General features: G+C 37.3%; 1 protein-coding gene across 12 annotated transcripts in view; it reads right to left on the reverse strand.

Moving 5' to 3' along the window:
- limch1b (LIM and calponin homology domains 1b) overlaps positions 1-15,813 on the reverse strand; it is a 107,633-nt gene that overhangs the window by 23,129 nt on the left and 68,691 nt on the right. For all 12 annotated transcript variants that reach the window (XM_083561476.1, XM_083561472.1, XM_083561474.1 and 9 more), the window contains 3 exons: positions 13,308-13,418; positions 9,421-9,619; positions 4,478-4,730 (listed from right to left, as the gene is read on the reverse strand). In XM_083561476.1, the coding sequence (XP_083417602.1) occupies positions 4,478-4,730; positions 9,421-9,619; positions 13,308-13,418 (563 nt within the window). The remainder of the gene's footprint in view (positions 1-4,477; positions 4,731-9,420; positions 9,620-13,307; positions 13,419-15,813) is intronic.

The following is a 15,813-nucleotide window of genomic DNA, read 5'->3' on the forward strand; positions in this document are numbered from 1 at the left end:
TGTGTGTGTGTGTGTGTGTGTGTGTGTGTGTGTGTGTGTGTGTATGTGTGCGTTTTTGTGTGAAAGTGGGTCTGTTTTTATAAAGACAGAGAATGCACTATAAATTTCGTACAACTTCATGCATGAAAAGTTGATGTGTAGGTGTGCAACAACATGCAGAGAATAACAAGCCTGTGTAAAAGTACCGGATTTCTAGTGCCTAGACATTAATTAAAATAAAAAGGCTACTATTACAATAGATGAAAGATAAAAGACTAGAAGCAAACACCATTCTTCACCTAAATGAAATGTTATTCCCATGCACATTTTGGCATCTGTCATTGTCTAGAGGGTGAAACAAATAATTCTCTGATCTGGTTTTCTTTGTACGATTTCAGCTGGAATTTAAAGCTATATTTTGCCGGGTGTTATTGAGAAACATTCAATAGCTCTCCTGTCATTAGTTTACCACAAAGTGATGACTGACCCTGTGCTCCCACAAGTGCATTTCTCCCACTAAGAAAACTTAATGAAATTGGTCTCTTGTAAACTAAGCTGTAAAAACAACATTCTCTATGTGCTGCTTCAAGCACATTAGGGTTAAAAATTTGATAAGCGCCATCTCAATCCATTGCTATGTCTGAGATGTTGAATTCAAGAGGACTCGCTACAGAAGCAGACAAGCTCCTCCGCACCATTGTAAATCAGACCTCCAAAGTCCTCGACAGCACTCATTTGGCCAAGAGCTACAAACATCTGGCCCTGAATGCTCCTGTTTGTCAGACCAAGTAGCAAGCCAGAACCTAAGCTTAAGCTCAGAACAAAGCATTTTTTTTTTCTCAGGAACTTGAGAAAAATCTGGTAAATTTTCAGCAGTTAAGTAGATCCAATCGTAAAACAGCCAGCATTTGAAAAACCGCTCACATCTCAGCAGGAGGCACATGCAACAAACAGGAAACAGATACAGGCACTCCAAGGTACAATAAAGTGGTGTGATCAATGAATACCTGTACATTTTGCAAACAAAATAAATCAAGATCCGACAGAACTACCACGGCTACCGAAGTTCCTATTCCACTGAGGTTATGCAGGCTATCATTGAAATGCCAGAGATTTACTGCAACTGCTATATTGCAATTCCTTTCAAATCAATTTGACATTTCTTGAAAAGGAGATTTGTATAGTAAATTTGGTAAATTGGTACATCTCGGACCATCAGTGGGACTTTCATTACAGGGCCTGTATGAATTTTCTGCTAAAGATAAAATGTAGGGTTATATAGCATTTAAGTGGGACTTCATGATTATCACTTGGGACTCTCACTGGAAGAGGTCTCACTTCAAATTATGTATGTACCGTATAATGCAGTGTTCCCCTCCTTCATATTCATCATGCATCATCTGTATATGTCACCTGGAGGAGATCTGGGGAGAGAAATTGGGGTATCCAATTTAAACTGTCTGATGTAATCATTCAGTGCTGATAAATGTTGCCATTGGAACGATTTTCAATGCAAGTCTGAATAGGAACATGATGTTTCTTGCTTACAGCTGGGAGAAAAATTTAGACGAGGCAATAACTTTCCCACATGTACCACACAAACATGTACAGACTCTCCCCACCTTACAAACGAGTTAGGTTCCGAACGACCGCTCGTACCATGAATTTGTTTGTAAGCTGTTACGTTACTGTGGTCGTTATTGACTACGCATACCTCCTAATAATGTAAGAGCTATAAATACTATCAAATAAACAATAAAATATACTAAAACAAATCCAAATACTGAATACAATATTTTGTATTAAATAATCAAAAAAATTATAAAAGATTTCTAAAAGAAAAATTCACTTCAAAAAATTTATTCGCTTTAGTCCAGTGGGCATCATGCAGACTTACGGTCGATGAATAGCTCGTGACTGCTTTCCTCCATTTTGAATTTTTTCGACTCCGAGCAAATTTCACTTTGAGGACAGGTTTGTTCGTATCTGCGAAAGTTCGTAAAGTGAATGTTCGTGAAGTGGGGAGCGTCTATAACTACAAAACAAGACTAGAGCAAATACATATACAACCTGCAAACATCTTTTAATGAATATCTCCAACTGGCTAACCAATTGGGAGCATCACAATGCAAACAATTATAGAAGCCAAACTTGAGTATTTCAGAAATTTCACATCAACTCACAACAATTGAACGTTTTTCATGATGAAAGAGGACATTTTTTGGGTTAACAGGGATTCCAAAGTAACTCAGATTAGACCATTATAAAATCTATGGTAAGCACTGAATTAGCTTAGAAAACAAATTGACCATCAAAAGCTACATTGGGCACAGATTCACTGTGAGTAGAATGATAATGTTTGAATGGCAAATAACCAAATTTCAACTGCCCAGTTTCGATTAAAAACTATAGAAAAAATACAAACAATGGCATTAAGGAAAGATCATGCACACATTATACACGAGCAACGCAAAACATAACATATGGGAGGTAATATTCTAAATCACTTATTCAGTAACTCCTGCCAGAAGTAATTTACCTAGTTTGTGTGACTTTTTATTATTATCTTTCCTTGCATATTGTCATGCTGCAACTGCCAAATCTTTATGATAGATGCTTACGTATGCACCAAGAACAGTACAAGAATGTTTTTGTTCATTGTGTAATGATATGTAACTCAATGGTCTAGTTGTCACAGAGGTCTATATATGCAATCTGTCAGCCAATAAAGTTTGGATATCATTCATACACCTCCTGTTGTGTGTGTGATTGATATTCTCAGGTCTGCATTGGAGAGACTGAAAAAGATCCTGTGAGATGAGATTTGTTGAGTCGTTGCTAGCTCAGGAACAAACCTAACAACATCAAAATTGTATTGAGTTTTTATGTTAATTACTTTTTTTTTATTATTAATAACACAGGAAATACAAAATACGTACAAATTGTGCCCAAGAATGTTCCTCAACAAGAACATTCCAAAACAAATAGACTCATCTGCGAAGGGTATAAATGAAACCAAAGCCGTTAGTTGTTCTGAATTGTATTGCCCGCCCTTATCTGTGTTCTCACACACAATTTTTGGATTGGAATCTTCCGGCTTCTGAGCCTTTAGTCAATTAACGGCCACATCTGGTCTCCATCAACCGTTTCCCCCCAATACCACTGCTATATTAAGTCTACACTGACCTGAAATGAAAAACGAGAAAACCTCCCACACTTTTTATTTCTAAAATCCCCACCATAATGCCAAAAAGAAATCGGCCTCCATCAATAATGGCAAACATATTCATCAAATATTTTCCTCATAATCAGAACATGAAGCAAAGTTGGCTGGATCAGGCATGTTATGTTTAATCTGGCAGTGGTTAAGGGTGTCAAGAGTGTGTTTCCTTTAGGGAGAATAGACAGATCATTCCAGAACATTTTCCCTAAATGCACTGGCAACTGATATTCCTGTTTAGTGAATCATTTGTGCGAAACATTGGCGGTACTGTGCTACTATTTGCTGGGAAACATGAGACACAGGACCGTGTAATAAACAAGACAGGCTCTAATTTTTAAAGAAATAAACATTAGGAACTAATGGTGGCTTATTTTCCCCTGCAAACAAATAAAGTCTCATTTAAAGTCTTCACTTATACCCAGCTTCTAAGCTAACCATTGTCCCAAATAACTCCTGACTGCAATTACATTTACTTAATTGTGACGACATATAGAACGCTTCATCATTCTACCTTTGAAAGGAAAGTCTTACAAGTGTCACAGTGAAATTTCTTATAACAATTGCCCTGGCTTGTATACATTTTTTTCTTTTTGTATACCAAACGCAAAGTTGTTACCTGTTTGCGACACCACATGTGTTGCTTATTAAAGGTCCCCACTGCATTACACTTGTCCTAGTGCCCCAAATATTTAAAAATAAAACATCTATAACAAGTTGAAATAAGCATACTGGATGCACTGGCAAACGCAGAGGCGTGAAGATTGATTTTAACGCTTCGCTATTCGCTGATGAAGCTCTGTACACAAATCCATTTTGCTTATAGCTGCAAGAGCACTGACAGTGATTTATTATGGATTGGCAAATGTGACTGCTAACACTGGCCACAGATGAATCTGGTGCTTAATAAGAATGCCCAGTGCAGGAGCATGTCTGTGGAGAAGTAGATTACACATAGGAGATCACAATCACAAGATTTTGCTATTGGTATTTGGCAAAGAAATTATCACATGGGAATACACCACTAGTTCTAAAGATATTCATGGCAGTCACAGAACTATGGATGTATCCTGCATTAAAAGAAAAAAAAAAAGTCAATGATTTCTCTGTGAATCTTTGCCATGATATATGATGTCATGTCTGAGATTTAAAGAAGAGTAGTTGCTGCAATAGACTGATGCATTTCACCACTGCAACATGGTAGGCCATCAAGAGTGATATAAAATGTGCAACAAAGTTAATAAAAATGGGTTTAAATGATTACCAACATGCCATTACCTAAAAGATCTCTCTCCTCCTATAGGTGAGGTGGCATTGCTCCAGCTCTTGCAGCTCTCCTCACGCTCGGTTCGTTGTCTACGCAGAGGAATGGGCATGTACGATGTCTGGTTGCTCCTATTAGGCAGGTACTGGTTAAATGGCACTGCGGTACGCGGCTCGCTGCATGAGGTCCGCCGCGCCAGCATGTCGTCTCGGCGCATATCCGGAAACTTCCTGTAGGGGATGTCACACTCTGAGTCGCTGCCACGGCCTGCAGAAAGTAAACACACATTAAAGGATGTCACTCAGTTAGGGGTAAACAAATTTCCCATTTCTCATTCATTTTCAATCCTGCATTTCTTGGTGGGGGACAAGATCAGTCAAAACTTGATTTCCTCTAGGCACAAACTATAGCTCCTCTTGGGTTATTAGATGTTCCCAAGGAAGCTCTCAGTTAGTGTTTTCTAGGTCTGTAAAAGGGTCTCAAACTAGTTTGATGTAAATAATACAGATCCCGAGATCTGAGCAGAGGGCATCCATGCGCAGTGCCGAATTGACTTGAACTAGCTCCTTGAAATTAAACATTTTGGTAACTAAGGGCTTATTGTCTTGAAGAAAAGCCAACTATATATGTATTTAATCTCACATATTCAGGCTTTTCCCACATGAACAGTCAAGATTCTTCTTTCGAAATCGAAAAGGCTAAATCATCTCCAGCCCGATCCAAAGCCACCCATATGTAGCTTCAAATGCCACAAGCCATTTGGGAGGTGTCTTCCTTGTGATTCCTGGGTCTTCCAGGACTGTGTAGATGTGAGGCTAACTTTAGCTAGTTCATATTTTTCCAACATATGCCCTGCTAACTTAGATTCTTCTCCCCCATCCCTCCAAACTTGTTTTCTTCTTCCAAAATCATCATCATCATCTTTTGATGAGACCGTATTTACAACCACTCCATCAGATACAACATGCACAGAAGTTAAACAAATTAAGAAAAAACACAAAAACAGAATAACTAGCTCTTCTACTTAAACATTTGAATAAGAGCAAATTTTTTTTAAGAATTTATAAGTACCTGGCTTATAAGAGCCTTTATTCTAAGGGTCCTAACCTCCATCCTTCATCTTACTGCATTCTTTAGCAAGATGCTCCCCACATGTGGCCTCTGTACTACCTAAGCCTTTTGAGTGTTTTTATAGCTCCAAATAAACACACACTGTAGTTCTGCTACATTCCTCGTGACTCAAACTCACCTTTTATCCGATGTGATTGACAAGTACTTTACTGGGGAAAATACCTGGAGATGTAAGCAATCAAACTAAAGATTGTCTAATAAGTAGAACGATAAATCCTACAAGATTAAAGCATAAAGATAAACCAAACGTAAGTCAGGTTTGAAGGAGAGAAGGGTCTATAAGTTTGTTTTTGGACTTTTATGTACACTCTTAAAGGTACTTCAAGAATTTTTTGCATAGCTAACAGTTCAAACTTTCTACTAGCCCACTCATAAATGGAAACTCTCTAGAGGGGAAGCATTCGAATGCATTCTTACCTAAATGAAACAGAAACAATATTTAAACATCAACCAGTGCTATATTTAGTTTAAAGCAATGCATGATACATACACAAGAGTTCTTTGGATAGTCAGTGGGCTTCTAAAATGAGTTCTACCTCGAAAGGCCTGTTTTCTGGTCCTTAAATTATTTATAGTGTCAGGATAAAAGCATAAAAGTCTACACAAGTGTGGCGTGTTCAGTTATTCAGTCATTTGCCAACCTGCAGAGAAAAACTTATGTAAAACCCTAATTTCTCGTTTTTTCTAATTACCCCTTCAGCAATCAACACTTCCCAAGCTCAATAATGTGCACACTAGCATTATAAAAAAAATAAATTGTTAGCTAATTATGCCTGCTTTTTCTTTTGAAACCTGCACATAAAATAATTATAGTAGCTGTTTATTAGTCTGAGTCTGCTTTTTTTTTTATTAAATATTTACAAAGCCAACACATGTTCGACGGCACTTCTGAGAGCTCCGGCTTTGTGGATGGACTGTTTACTCGAAACGGAATAACTGACACTCCGATATGAGACTGCTTCAAAGACGCTGAAACTACAGCACAAAGGGCATGCAAACTTTGAATTCCCACATGTACGGGTCCTGAGAATGATATATTCGGATTAAGTACTTAGATGCCATAGAATGTCGACAAACATAACAGCATTGAAACGAGCGGATATCTTTGAAGCCCTGTGATGAGAAAAGCATCAGCATTAAAAGGTCCTGTGAGTTTAGGGTCAGAGTGTAGGGCCTCTTGAAAGTGCTTTGTAATTTACTTCAACCTAGCTCAAGCACAGCTTCGTCTTTGTGATAAGCTTCTGTCTGGCTCCTCTAGTGGTGATCAGGTAATTTAAAAGCACACTAAACTACCATGAATGAGTGTGTTTCTGAAATCAGGGCATTGAGCATCATCCACAGAAAGCACAAGTACATTAGTAGCTACTGTAGGAGCTGAGGTTTTACTGCAGAAGTGTGTGTGTGTGTGTGTGTGTGTGTGTGTGTGTGTGTGTGTGTGTGTGTGTGTGTGTGTGTGAGTGTGAGTGTGAGAGAGAGAGAGAGAGAGAGAGAGAGAGAGAGAGAGAGAGAGAGAGAGAGAGAGAGAGAGAGAGAGAGAAGAGAGAGAGTGTAAAACAGATCCGACTCAATTAAATTTCCAGCTTCATTCAACCAATGGCTGCACAAATCTGCATTATACATGGTCTTTAAAATGAGTGAAAGTAATGGGGTTTGTGTGTGGGGCCATGTTTTTATATCTTGGTGGGGACTAAATGCTCACATAAAATCAGGAATTTCAGTCAGTTTCGTTTAAACTAGACAACTTTTTTTCTATTTTGCCTTAAAAACTTAAGTCTACCATTAGTTAGCTGCATTTATAGCTTCTTCACTGTAATGTCCTTACAAGGATAGCAAGACAAATATGCATGTGTGAGTCTAAAAAGAAGAGTACAAGTGACTATTATTCCAGAAAAAGTGTTTCTCTATCTCTAGCTTTCACTCCTTCGGTCTCTCTCGATGATTTATATAAAATAAATTCCATCCATAGTAACTAGTCGCAGAATGGAGAACTTTTTTGATACTCAGGTCAGATTAAGAGCCACCAGAAACAGCACTAATATCAAAAACAGATACCAGTCCTTTTCTAAGCCTGGCTAAGAAAAAAAGATCATCCTAGCTCTTAACTGAATAAAGCATGAAGAAAAACACCACATGCAATAATTTATAGATGTTTTATAAATTTATCAGACCAAACAAGTCTTGCGCAATAATCTGGGAAGAACCTTATGATTATGTTGATCATACAGGTTGTAAAGTGCTACCATTGTCACATGAGTAGGAGCTAAAACACAAATGTGTATTGTGTTTCCATTTGCTTCATGATGAAATGATACTTTCGCCTCAAAGACTCTCCCCCCCAGGAGCTGTTCATTCTCACGTACTCACAAATCAATCATCTCTATGGCAACGCACACAAAGACAAAACGAATACACAAAAACCTTTGAATAGCTGTCACATATCCAAATCATCATCCAACTATCATAACAAGTACATTGTACCATCTATTATAAGTTTATTGTTAGACATTTTTTATGGAATGTGAGCTGGATATGGAGCCAACATCTGCAAACTGCAATACACTTAATGTTTGTGGACACCTAACTATAAGATTTGTGTCTGGTTTTTGACCATTTTATTTCACATTTATACCCAATTTGCTGTTATAATAACTCTTCTGGAAAGATTGTTTTCACTAGATTTTAGTGTGCGCTTGTGGAGATTTGTCCTCATTCATCCACAAGGGTTTTAGTAATGGAGCTTGTTTTGTGCACAAAGGCATTGTTACTCTGGAGCAGGTTTGGGCCTCCTAGTTTCTAGTTCCAGGTCCAAAAGCATTATATACAATTGTGTGCCTCTAACAGTTTGGGGAAGAACCACATATGGCTGGAAAAATCAGTTGCCCCAATGCTTTCGTACATAGAGTGCAAGTAGCAAAACATTCTTAAAATAGTGACCATTAAGATATCAATTCTAATTTTGAGTTTGTAAAAAAAAAAAAAAAAAAAAAAAAAAGATCATTCTCTTATCTTCTGATATAGTATCTGCTCTAACATATCAGATCGCTCCAAATTGTTCAGATAATTTTTTACATATCTGCTTTGCCAGATTCCATGTACTGCCATCTTAAAGTCGTGTCTGAAGACTATCACAGCAGATCAAATAGAAAAACAGAGATTTCACTCGTTTCTTTTTTAATGCCTAACCTAAGGGAGATATCTTTCATATGATCTTAAAAATCCAGATAAAGCATAGCATTATACTCATTATTTACAACCATTTACAAAGCATGATTTAAAATTAGTAAAACTAAGTTTAACAATTTTACATTATATCTGTAATGTCACATTGAGGATCACATTTATACACTTAATATAATTTTAGCTATTAGCTCTTACTAACTATGGGGCTAACTATGTAAAAAATCTGGTCTACATGTAGGGCAGAGTGGTAATAATGCATTCAGGATGAGAATTAATACATTTTTGGGAGGAAACCACAGATCCCTGAGAAAACCCTTGCAAAAGCACAAATAGCATAGACTCTGGATTTGTGTTTTGACAATACTACACATTATTGTACCACGGTGCCTTAAAGAAATGCAATGTTACTATGTAAATGCAATGTTGATGGTATCCTCGATTGACCCTTAAAAACTCCTTTATCTTGGTTATGGTGAATCAATCCTGAATAATACTCCAATCCTTCAGAGCTTTTTAGATCGGCATCATTCATTTTTTTGCTTCAATCTTCTAAATTTTCCATATTCAAGAGATGATCCAAAGAGAGAACATAATGCTGTAATGTTCTGTCAGAGCCACACAAAGTGTGTGTGTATGTGTGTCTCACCATCGCTGGAGCCGCGGGCATACAGGCCGTCCGGAGAGGGCGTGTGGCGGGAACGGGAGCCGATGGAGTCCAGACTGTCGAAAGAGTCGTCTCGCGCGTGCCTGGGCGGCGACAAAGAATCACTGCGCTCCGACTCCCAGCAGTCGATGTAACCGCTATCTCTAATGCTGCGCTTTGGGCTGTCCCAGTCCTCTACCTCCTGAAACACACACACACACACACACACAGTTATGTGAACCATGTTACAACCATTTATTGAGAGCCCAGTTTGCTGTTTATCCATCACTCTACAAGTTCCCTCTTTCCAAGTCTTTCCCCGTCATCCACCCTCTAAGTTAAGTTCTTATATCTTCCAGGTTTCTGAATTTCTCCTATTGTTCCTCCTTCATGATTTTGCAAATATATTTTAATGCTTAATACTTAGTACATCAATCCCCTATTCCCACCACCACCACCACCAACAAAAAACATGTCTCGCTTAATTGCCTGCTATTCAAGTGACATTACTTTGCTGCTCTCACAGTCATATTAGCAAATCCTGGGCCTGTGAAAGCTCATGTAGAAGGTGACAGATACACTTTCCTCTGAATGATTTACAGTCAAAAACTGTGTTTGGCTGGCTTCATGGGTCTTGGCAGAAAAATCCTTTGAGTATTCCCTGTCCCCGAGTGGTAGCTGCCCTACTTGCAACACAGCTCTCCTTTATCGTGCTGTATTGTAAGGATGAGCTGGCGGGTGGGTGGGAATTGGCAAAGAAAATGGGGGAAACAATTGCAACTATAGAATTCACCCCCTGCTTTTAGTTTTTCTAAGAATAGATTTTCCTTTTACACCAGTTTCTCTTGTCCTCATTTTCTCAATCTCGTTACAGCACCAGCTGTATTAAATGAGTTAGCTCATATCCCAATTTATATACTACTAATAGTATGTCAAAATGGCAATGCGGTAACAATATCAGTGTCTACAATGATTGACTATTTCAAGATGGACATTTAAGACATTTCCCAGTTATCCCAGCATCATCATTATTATGCATCTAAACTATTTTGAAACCTAAGTGCAGGATCATATCTGAGTCAGCGTTTTTAGCCTGGTCTTTCAGCTAGTTTCAAGATACAAACATAAAATGACCATTAAAACATTACAACAATTGCCCAGTTATTTCCAGTGCTAACTGCGACTAAAGAATACTTGAGAGACATCTGTGTTGAGCAAAAGAGCTTTGTGCAGCATAGGGGTGCTTCAGTAGCAGGGCTACAACTGCTTAAGATCATCATGGAGGATGTGACGTCTGTTTTGGCTGACCCTCGTGCTGTAGGTTTCTGGGCACAATGGCTCAATTTGACTGCTCTCACTGCAAGACACATTCCTTATTGAGACCAAATCTGCTCTCCAGCAACACACGCACGCACGCACACACGCACACACGCACACACGCACACACGCACACACACTCTGACACAGGGCCCAACCAAGAAAACACTGACCATCGAATTCTGTGTATAGTGAATACACATCATTGAAAAAAGTTTGCCCTGACCAAACAGACATGCTATCTTGCAGAAACCGCAGATCTGAACAAGATGAGTCAGCATTTCTTTCGAACACACTTCTGTCATGGTACCATAAAGAATCCAGCTTTTTTAATAGCTGTGCAGCCAGTATATTCAATGTTTGAATAGAGGTCCAGGTCATAGAAAGTGGACCAGTCAGAGAGACAGAAATATCAGCAGGAGACTATTAAACATACTATATACGATATTAAATAGTAAATATTAAAACTATATTAAAAGTAAATAATTCCTCATAGACATTAAATAGTAAATAATTAAAAGTAGATAATAGATCTTAAAAGTAAATAATTCCTCATAGACATCGCTTATCTTCTTATGGCTTCTTATGAAGTTTTGCCCTGTTTACAGTATATGTATGCATGACTGGATACTCATACTACTACTGAAATACTTGTGCCTGTTCCCCTGGTAACCGAACAAACTGTAGCACTATTTTAATACGTTTTTGTAGCGGTTCAGCTGATTTTTTTTTTGTGCAATGTATATACACATATTTGACATTCTACAAGATTTAACTGAATCATTATATGTATACATATTCAATAAAATTTCTTTAATATGAATAAACAACTAACATGACGTAATTTTTTAATGCTTAACTATTTAGTCCTTAAATTTGGGTTGTTTTCTTTCTTACTGCTGCTTTGACTGAGCAATTTTTTTATTTTGTTTCTTTAGAGTAGCCTTAATTTGTCACGTATACATTACAGCACCGTGAAATCCGTTCTTCGCATATCCCAGGTTGCTCGGAAGCTGGGGGTCAGCCATGATGCAGCGCCCTTGAAGCACAGTAAAGTTAAGTGCTCAAGGGCAGCTTGGCAATAACGGGGCTTGAACGTCTGACCTTCCGATCAGTAACCCAGAATACACGATCAACTAAAGGGTGTGAAATTTGTCCCTTTACTAAGCTAATGTCTTTAACCTTGCAGCTAGTTTATGGTTTGATGAATCACCTCCAGCTAAACAATTCAAATATAGTAAATGGATGTAATTGGAAAGCACCAACAGATTTTGTCTAGTTTTGATTATCTAGAATTTATTTTCCTTGCTAAAGCTTTTTTAAGTACTCCAATTACTAAGCTGAAATCCTAGACTGTGGTCCACCAGTTGACGTCCCCTGGGCTTCAGAGGATAAAAATAAATGAGAGGCTGTGTGCGTATTAATCAACTGAATAAATAAGAAATAAAACTATCATGCTTCCAGACAAATGGACTGCATGATCCACTTGGTATGTGGCATGAATAAAAACAGTGAACTGGCCCAAGCCCATTTTGGATCAAGATGGTAATAGTAAAAACCTTTAAACAGTTGGTGCTTGATTGTTTGTACATACATTGAATTCGCATCAAAGCTTAGCTTTAAAGTGACAGTTCTACTAAGATTGAAATTGCAAATTGTTGAATGAGCAACTTTTTTTTAGGCAGGGGCCTGTGTGCATTCTACCAGCATTCCGAGTGTCTCGGTCCTGACCATCGGTGTGAGCTCATCTCTGGAAAGCACAAATCTTTTAGAGCTCTTTGACCCATCTCTATAAAATCTCATTCCCTCTTAGGCACATTCTCAGAAAAAAGTAACTCAGGGTCCTATAAAAATTTATCCTAAGCGGTCATAAAAGAGCAATCATAATGCCAAGTGATGATGACAGTATATATATAAAAAAAAAGGATTTTCTAAATAAGAAAAAAAAAAAAAACACATCCTATGACATGTTCTCAACTAAAATAAAATATAAATATATGCAATATAAATACATTTCTGTAAAGGATAATGAACTAGAGGACCAAATACTTTAATCTGGAAATATGAATCTATAAGCAAACAATACTTTAACTGTGATATACATAGTGGTACTACTGTATATAAAACCACACAGTTGTATTTGTAACGTAAAACGTAATACGTATACATAATACGTAGCGTTTCTTGCACAGAAACAAGTGCAAGATTTTATCACAATCAGAAGTGGTCATTTAAAAAAATAAAACAGCCTACAGACCACAAAAGTCAACGAAATGGAAAAGAATAGAATAAAAATAATAATTTATTGTTTTTATTGTTTCTGTTTCGGCCTGGTACCAAATGATTCACGGCCCGGTGGTTGGGGACCCCTGGTGTATGAGAGTGACAGCTGACTTGGTGACACAGCAGCATTAGTAGTAGTATTACTAGTAGTAGTAGTAGTAGTAGTAGTAGTAGTAGTAGTAGTAGTAGTAGTAGTAGTAGTAGATATTTATGGAGCTAGACTGTATAAGTCTGATTGATGGAGTTTATAAAAATGATAATCAGTGATGTATAGGTCATACTGTGTTTACCTTTCGCATCTGTGAGAGGAGGCCCTCAAACTCACGTAGATCCAGAGTGGGCCCGTTATATGTAGCACTGCTATTGGCTGCCCGGCCCAGCCAATAGATTGTTATTAGTACCTAAAAAGAGGACAAAACCAATGATCTATCAAATAACCATCTACTAGCTGAGATGGTAATATCCATTAAGATTTGTTTCTTTCCCTTTAGAATATATCATATTATATCATATTATATATATATATGTATGTATGTTATATAACATACATACACAGACAGACAGACAGACTGACAGTATTTTAATGGGAGGTTTTTCTATAGAAGGCTGCTGTATCCTATCCTGTATATGCCTTTCCTTTGTTCAACAATCCCCAAACACAGAATGTTCTAATAAACACATGTTTGACAAGGAACTTAAATAAAACAGTTTACCAGTGTTTAGAGAGCATAGAAAATCAGATACCCATTACACACATAGAAAGAATATCAGCTGTGAATGCTTGTCTAAAGATTAATAAAGTGACAGGCAAGACAAACAACATTTGTTTTCATTTTTCACCAATTTTAGCCCGACAAAAGGGTATTTGTTCTATGGTAAAGTGGAATGTAGTTGGTGCTGTTCAAGCACTCAACACAAATACATATACACAAAAACAGGCAGCACACAGACCACACAAAAGATCACCCAGTGGTGATGGAACAATGCCAGCAATCAGTTACTATAACACACAATATTGCATGTCCAGAGTGTGTTTGTTGGCCTTCTGTTCAAACAAGACAACAGCTGCCTTACGGTGGCATCATAAATATTCAAGATAGTGGGTTGTATTCTAAAAGAGGGGGAAAAAACCCTAAGCATTTATTAGTTACGATTTCAGCTAAGAAAACAATTCCTAAATCGTTATCCAAAAGACCATTTGCAATACAACTTGTACACACCATTTATCATGATTCCAAAGAATTTTTAGCTGTGCAAAAAGTCCCACAGAGCCTATTGATTTATGTGTAAATCAGCATCCTTGGCTGAAGGCCACTTGAAAGCCCTGGTCACCTAACAGGACATGCCATAAATAAACATCTGTAGTTCTTGGAGTACTCTCAGGATGTGGCCTTTCAGCTATTCTCAAAGAAAAACAACCACTTAGAAACAGCACTGATAAAATCTGCTTTAAACTACTGTCTCATTCATCAGAACCAAATGACTGACAGATGTTTATGGTATAATATAATGCACCATTACTGTTCATTTAAATCATGGTACCTTTACATACTGATCTCATCTCAACATCTAATACTCATTTCTAACTATGACAGTAAAACAGTGAAAGGTGTGTGTGTGTGTGTGTGTGTGTGTGTGTGTGTGTGTGTGTGTGTGTGTGTGTGTGTGTGTGTGTGTGTGTGTGTGTGTGTGTGTGGTTGAGTTACCAGAGATATTAATCTACTCCTTCAGAGATGAGTCCTGTTTACAAAACATGGCAAGCAGGAATGCATGAGAGTGTGTGATAGTGCGAGTGTTTGTATGCATGTATGTGCAATGCTGAACAGGCAGAAATAACCATGCAACACACCAGTTCTGTACAGTTTAGTGAAACTGAGTCAAGAAACTGGTTATTTTTAAGCCTTTAGCACCAAAACCCATTACAGAGCATTAATTCAACGTCAATATGTAAGAAATTAAACACACCACTTTGCTACAGCTTAATAACATTAAACATAAACATTAAATTAACAATGTAAGGTAATGTAATGCATTAATCCATCAATTCTTAAAACCGGAATTCTTTTTATAACATGGCAAACAACTGCATATTTCTTTTATTAAAACGTAATGTTTTTTGCATCCATTAAGAATGTTTATTCCTGTTATTTACATTGCAACGTTTATAGAGTCATTCCCTCGTATGTTTTTCTACAACAAAACAAAAACACAACTTGTCATGTTAGCAATAAACAGTACGTTCCTCCCTAAAGGCTTTTTCATGTCAGGAATAAACATAGATCTAACTGCTATTAAGCACCAACCGAATAATAAATAAAGCACCCCAAGTATAAAATTTTATTACCTCAAGTATCTTCAACGTTCCCATATCATATATAACACAATGATATGCAGAGCATCTATCATACAAGTCACAGTGTATGTACTACAATAGTGCTTACATATTAGAATGATTGCATTAATATAAATAACCATCCGTTAACTGAAGCATTCAACAGTGCCTGCAGTGAAAGACAAAAAAGAAAATGACAAAATTCATACCATAGCACACCTGAATTCTTGAGTTAGAGGGTTCGAGATAAATAAATAATATAAATAATTGGATTATACTGTAATATTTAGCTTTCCTATAGAGCAGAACATGCACAAGAACATTTATTAAGGTGCCATGTAAGAATTGATTAAGGTTCTCAGTAACATGGCAAACTGAATGGATTTTTTTCTGTTTATTATTCTGTTAACTAAACCTAGATATAGATAAAGCATGTTGTTATTTGTCATCCATTAATGAATTAG

Source organism: Silurus aristotelis, assembly GCF_946808225.1.
Source record: "Silurus aristotelis genome assembly, chromosome: 14".
NCBI classification, from domain to species: domain Eukaryota; kingdom Metazoa; phylum Chordata; class Actinopteri; order Siluriformes; family Siluridae; genus Silurus; species Silurus aristotelis.